At 38.9% G+C, this 6468-nt stretch overlaps 2 protein-coding genes across 2 annotated transcripts; one reads left to right on the top strand and one right to left on the bottom strand.

The window, feature by feature from the left end:
* The first annotated feature begins 1617 nt into the window (after positions 1 to 1617).
* LOC134234913 (neudesin-like) lies at positions 1618 to 3176 on the top strand. Its single transcript, XM_062716961.1, has 3 exons — positions 1618 to 1771; positions 2061 to 2164; positions 2419 to 3176. The coding sequence occupies exons 1-3, from the start codon at positions 1681 to 1683 to the stop codon at positions 2563 to 2565; spliced, it is 342 nt and encodes a 113-aa protein (XP_062572945.1). The 5' UTR covers positions 1618 to 1680; the 3' UTR covers positions 2566 to 3176.
* Positions 3177 to 3613: 437 nt separating this feature from the next.
* Positions 3614 to 5233, bottom strand: LOC134234911 (uncharacterized). The gene has a single exon (XM_062716959.1). The coding sequence runs from the start codon at positions 5231 to 5233 to the stop codon at positions 3614 to 3616; it is 1620 nt and encodes a 539-aa protein (XP_062572943.1).
* Positions 5234 to 6468: the final 1235 nt, after the last annotated feature.

Raw genomic sequence — 6468 nt, 5'->3', positions numbered from 1 at the left:
GCTTGAAAACGAAAGTGTCAAATTTCAAACATTCGCTGTAATGAAATAAAGTAATAAAAAATATAAATTATGTTAAACTTACTTGTTAATACTTCGTAAGATGTCCCTTGAGCCTGATTACATTCAAAATTCTGTTTGGTATGGACTTATAGAGGTTCTGAACATAGTTAGGTCGGATGCTTGTCCAAATGCCCCGAATTTCCTCCACGAGATCGTCTTTAGATTTAACAAAGGGAATGCGTGTCTGAAGTTTTCTTTTTATCAGTAACCAAAGGTTTTCAATAATGTTAATATCTGGTGACTGGGCAGGCCAACTTAAGCAATTTATTCCATTCCGGGCAATGTATTGTTGAGTAGACCTTGCTCGGTGAACGGGGGCATTGTCATCCTGGAAAAAATATCCACCCCTAGTAAAATGTCGAGCAATCACTGGCCACAGGTTCTCTTCCAGAATGTCCTGATATTTTTCTGCATTTATGTTACCATTCACCGGTGTAATTGTCCCCACGCCATTCCAAGAAATACAGCCCCATATCATAACTTCATACCTGGGTTGCGATGTCCGGGGTTGAATAAGATCGGGTCTCCAACCTTCGTTCCTCTTGTGCCAAATATGAACCCGCTGGTCGTGTCCAATCATTATCTTGCTCTTGTCTGAGAATATAACTTTATTCCAGTTATTCTGAACTGTCCATCGCCTTTTCTCTCTGCACCATGCCAGTCTCTTTCGTTGGTTAACCTCCTTCACAACCAGTTTTTTCTTACTTACACATCTTCTATATTCATGATTATGCAAATGACGCTGAATAGTCCGCTTACTTACAGATTCACTTTCAGTCCTGCCTTCATTAAATTTTGATGTAATATCACTTAAAGACTCCCGACGATGCGTTTTCACAAGCCTTTCTAAACCACGGTAATCCCTTTCTTTCATTTTCGCCGGCCGCCCACTTCTCGGTTTATTTTCCACTGACCCTGTGGCAAAAAACTTTCGTGCTACATCGATAACTGTTGATTTTGGGATTTTCAACATATCACTGACCTTGTGACGGGAAAGACCACTCTGTATTAAATCTATAATGATATTTTTCGCCTCCACCCCAAGCTCCTGCCCTTTTCGACCCATATTTTCAAATTCGTAATTCTGACAACTTTCGCTAACTACAGACGACAACAAATTATCATGTGATACATCATGTGACTAAAAATCTAAATTTACGACAATTCGTCATCGATGACGTGTACATACAAAAACAGGAGACTCGATGTATGTACTTTCGTTTTCAAGCGTAAACAAGTCGCCATGTTGACCGAATACTTATGGCACGTGTCTGTATTTTTGGAAATAATATACCTTGAATTATCTAAGAACTATTTTAGAATTTCCCAGAATCTCCATGGATTTAAAAGTGCCTGAATAAATCTGTCATTTTATATTGGGTTTTACATTTTTGGGGGGTCTAAACTTATTTAGGGGTATGCATCAAATTGTGGCACTAGACTTAGAGGGGGAAAGATGGAAAGGTGTTAGCAGAATACATTTATAAATCTATGTGTATGTTTCCAACTTATCACAGGGTTTCATTAAAATGATTTAAAAGATTATGAAAATGTTTTAAGTGATGGAAAATTCAGTTCAATGTATATAATTTTTGCACATGCTTTTCAATTTCAAATACAATGTACAGTAATTTACTTATTATTTTCCAGTCCTCAAAACCCCTTCTGATGGCAGTCCGAGGAGTGGTTTTTGATGTCTCATCAGGAAAAGGTAATATCTGTTTCTAGATGCCTGATGGAGTACTTGTTACATGTACTTCTCTGAAGATTAGAGTAAAAAATGTTACTCATTCACACAACATTTTTTAATACTACATTGCAATAGAAAGTTATCATTATTTTGACAAAACCTTTATTGATTTAAAATTTTATCAATTTTTAAAGTTTAAGTTAACTCTAGTGTTATTTTAATTATTGCTCTCATTTTCATATGCTAATGTACCTTGAATGTGTATAAAACTTTTTTGTTTTCATTACTTAGTTACCTTTTTTGGTTCTAGATTTTTATGGCAAAGGTGCAGGATATTCTATTCTTGCTGCTAAAGATGCAAGCTATGCAATAGCAAAATGGTCATTGGAGGAGAAAGACATGCATCATGACCTGGTAAATTTAAATAACAACTGAGTATGATGTAATATAGAGTACACATCATGCATAAAATGAATGTGAAATTTTATGTTATATCTATTATGAAAATGTTACTTTATGGTACATCCCTACATGTACTGATCACCTTTGGTATTCACTATTGTAAGGATGTATGACATGTAAAATGTATCTATGGCACATGTTTCAAAAGTAGAGACATCAGTGCTTCTTTATTTAAAGCAGTCAATGACTTGTTTTCATTTCAACAGAGTTCTCTATCTGACCATGAACTAGAAGGACTAGATAAAGTTTTCCTGGAGACATACAAGAAAAAATACCCAGTGGTAGGTTACATGGACTATCTGATAGAAGAACATGGGAAGAAGGTGGAGGACAGATTCCAAGGAGAGCTATGATTTTTTCCTTGATGTTGAAGAAAGTCGATTATAAGTCCAACGGGTGCTATAGAGAAGAGTTGGTTGTGATAACTGCAATGTGCCTCAGCAATATGAATTGTTATAAAATTTGTTAGCATTATTTTTGTTAAAAAATTGCACTAATGAACTACTTAAAAGAATTTTACATGTTACCGGTATCTGATTTGATATGCTCATATAAATTATTGACAAAGTCACTTTAATGTAGATTTATTTTATATTACTCAGAATCTTCATATCACATGTATCTCCTTTTGTGAATCATATCTTTTTCTTCCATTTAAACACTTAATTAACCAGTGATATTGTACCTTGAAATTGTTCACTTACCATGATATAAAGATTTTGGGGATTTTTGTTTATACATGTCGTACATGTAAGTAAAGAAGTCACTGCATTTATGTACATTTGAGAAATCACATTCCATTAAATTTAAGCTACACAAAGTATGCAAACCAAACAAGAACATGTCATTCTTTTTGATATATTTATATAAATATACTTATATGTACATATCTATTTGGAAAGTAAGTTTTTTTTTCATATGAATTATGAATAAAATGGTCATATAAAATTTACTGTAAATGTATTATCATCTGTTTTGTATTCCATTTAGTGCTTTAGGTGGAAAACAGCTTCAGGCTACTAAATATTATACACTCAAAAGAAGATGGGTTACTTGTATACATCTTGATGGAAAGATGCGTGGTTCCATCCTCAGGTGGATCCTCCTTCATCGGCTGTTTCGGCGCTGTCCACTACAACCTCCAGAGGTGCGCCGACTGGGGTGATCAAGTCCCAGCCTGGAACCACTTGGCTCTACATCACTGCTGTACTAATTCAGTGTCTGTCTTACTTTTGTTTATTCACATCACTGCTGTTCTAATTTACTGTCTATCTCACTAATGTTTATTGTCTTTCCACTTATCTGCTCTTCTTCTCCACAACCACATGGACGCTGATTCCGCCTCCCTGCACAGATTCCCTATCAGTCTCCTTCTCTCTGCTCCCGTTATGCCAATGGCTCTCAGTCTCTCCACATAGACTGTCCCACGAATCCTCTACAACCCACTTCCACTGCAAAAAACCAGACCTTCCATCCGTTCTGCTGACAATCTTTCAGTAGGTCTTGGTACTTAAGATTTTTCCTTTCATATGCATCCTCCATCCTATCTTCCCATGGCACTGTTAATTCCAAAATAATTGTCTGTCTTGTAGCCATTGACCAAAGGACTACATGCGGCCTCTTGTTTGTGGCTATTATTTCCGGCGGAAATACTAATCTTTCCTTAAGGTCTACCCGCATCTGCCAATCTGTTGCTGTCCCCAACAGACCACTTCCTTCAACTCTAACTTTATGTCCCTTTTCACCTTCTTTCACAAAGTTGACAAATCTCAGGCTCTCTGCGTTCTTCTTTGGCCTTTTAATACCTTTCTCCAAGGTGTCAGCTATACTGGCTAGGACTCTATCATGTCTCCAAGTGTATCTCCCATCTTTCAAAGCCTCTGAGCATGCTGATAATATGTGCTCCAAGTTTGCTGGTTTACCACAGAGGACACACTTTGGATCTTCTGTCATTCCCCATGTTACCAGGTTAGTTGGGCTGGGAAGAACATCATAAACTGATTTCAGCTTAAACTGAAGTCTGAATGGTTCCATCTTCCAAATATCATTCCATCCCAACTTCACTTGACATGCATTTTCCCAGTTCACCCAGCTACCTTGTTTCTTCATTCCAACTGCTTTGACCATTCTCGAATCTTCCTCCATTGCACGCACCTCTCTCTGCACCGAACTACGCTTCTCCTCTACCGAAGCTGTACCCCATCTTGCTGTTGGTGTGACATCAAGTCCCTGCCTTCCTATTGCCAGGCTTCCAACAATGTCACTGTGTCTCAAGCGGGATTCTGCGTCTTGTACAGTTTCTTTTACTGACCATTTTCTCCCCGTCCTGATATCTACTTTTGCTGTCCGAACCTTCTCGTCTTTGCTATTCTGTAACATTAAGTGTTGACGCACCTTTGTCACCTTGAATTCCTCAGTTATTGACTTTAGAGGTAACTGTAGCTTAGTCCCAGAGCTATACAATCCAATGCTACTGAAACTTCGTGGTACCCCCAGCCATCTCCTCAGGTATCTGCTCGCTGTTGTTTCCATCCCTTCTACTGTGCTCATTGGTACCTCATACACCAATAGCGGCCACAGCAAGCGAGGTAGTATCCCATGTTGGTATATCCAGGCTTTATATTTACCGGGCAGTCCACTTTTATCCACAGTTTTCATCCATTCATCCAGCTGTCTGCATGTTTCTTTCACATTTTGTCTGTCTGTTAATGTGTCATTAAAGAATTTCCCTAAACACTTTACTGGCTTCTCTGAGACTGTTGGTATTGCCTCTCCTTCTATCTTGAATCTTACTTCTTTTACTTTTCCATTCTTTATCACTAAGCTACGAGACTTGCTAGGTTTTACTTTCATTCTTGCCCAAGTGATAGCTAATTCTAGTTCGTGTATTGTCCACTTGGCTTCAATAACTGTTTTGGTTGTTATTGTCATATCATCCATGAATGCTCTCCCAGGTGGTTGGCGTACTCCTGACTTCATCCATGGCCCTCTGCTCTTCTTCTCCACTGACTTGACTATCATGTTCATTGCTGCTGAAAATAGGATTACGGATATGGTGCATCCTGTTACTATTCCAACTTCTAAGCGTTACCATGCTGTTGTGTAATCCTGTACTGTGAATCGTAGTTGAAGATGGTCAAAATAGTCTTTTAAAACTACCCTCGTCTTCTCTGGTACATGGTATCTTTCAAGTGTCAGCTCGACTAGTTTATGGGGAACTGTCCCATATGCATTGGCAAGATCTAGCCAGATGACTGCCAGCTCCCCTTTAGACTCCTTTGTTTCCCGGATTATCTGTGTCAGTACACTTGTATGCTCAATACATCCTGATACTCCGGGTACTCCTCCCTTCTGCACAGCGATATCAATATACTGATCCTCAAGCATGTAACTAGACATTCTCCTCGCTAAAATTGTGAGGTATATCTTCCCTTCTACGTTCAGGAGCGATATAGTCCTAAATTGTTTCAATGCCTCTGATTTCTCTTCTTTGGGAATAAAACAGCCTTCTGCTCTGTACCAGCTATCTGCCAATCTGCCCCTCCTCCAAATCACTCATCAGTTTCCAGAGATGCTTTGTCAACCGTTGACAATTCTTATAAACTTTATACGGAACACCATTTGGTCCTGGTGCTGATGCTGCTCTGGCTTTCTTGATAACATCTGTTACTTCTTTTAGTTTTGGTGGTGATTCATCAAAGGGTTGATTTGGTTCTTCCGGATGTATCAACTTCTCTCACTCCCCCAACTCTTCCTCCCTATGTGGATCACTGTGCATCTCCCTCAAATATTCCTCAACGTCTTCCATCGGAGATTTCAATGATCCGGACCCTTTACTTCCTAGTAATCTTGATGTAAACTGAAATGGGTCTGCTGTGAATCTTGCTCTTGCTCTGTCTCGCTGTTTCCTTCTACGCCTACTTCTCTCTGCTCTTCTTGCTATCTTGAGATGTTCCCTGATGTTACCTCGTAAATGTGAAAGGGCCGGTTTCTCCTCATCAGTAGCCTTCCTATACTGCTTACGAAGCTGCCGCAGGTCTTTTCTCATCTTAGCTATTTCCCTCTCTCTCCTGTTCTTCCTTCCTTCTTTTTGTGACTTTTTCCTTTGTTCTGCACCAAACCTGTCTAGACCTACGCTGTATATAATTGATGTCATAGCTTCTATTTTCCTGTCAATACTGCCTGCAAGGGTTGTGTTCAGAATTGCATCCACATCTTGGTCAAACTGTTCCCAGTCGCTTTTGTTGTTACTGTTG

Source organism: Saccostrea cucullata, unplaced genomic scaffold (genome assembly GCF_032062105.1).
Source record: "Saccostrea cucullata isolate Sc308-1 unplaced genomic scaffold, CSIRO_AGI_Scuc_v1 ctg3890, whole genome shotgun sequence".
In the NCBI taxonomy this organism is placed as follows: Eukaryota; Metazoa; Mollusca; class Bivalvia; order Ostreida; family Ostreidae; genus Saccostrea; species Saccostrea cuccullata.
This window is presented reverse-complemented; position numbering and strand designations above follow the sequence as displayed.

Bases quoted from the DNA above. Each gene is read 5' to 3' on its own strand.
- LOC134234913 (XM_062716961.1), top strand. From the start codon at position 1,681: ATGTACAGTAATTTACTTATTATTTTCCAGTCCTCAAAACCCCTTCTG. The intron at 1,772-2,060 runs GTAATATCTGTT...TTTTGGTTCTAG, and splicing joins TGATGTCTCATCAGGAAAAG to ATTTTTATGGCAAAGGTGCA. The intron at 2,165-2,418 runs GTAAATTTAAAT...TCATTTCAACAG, and splicing joins AAGACATGCATCATGACCTG to AGTTCTCTATCTGACCATGA.
- LOC134234911 (XM_062716959.1), bottom strand. From the start codon at position 5,233: ATGATAGTCAAGTCAGTGGAGAAGAAGAGCAGAGGGCCATGGATGAAG.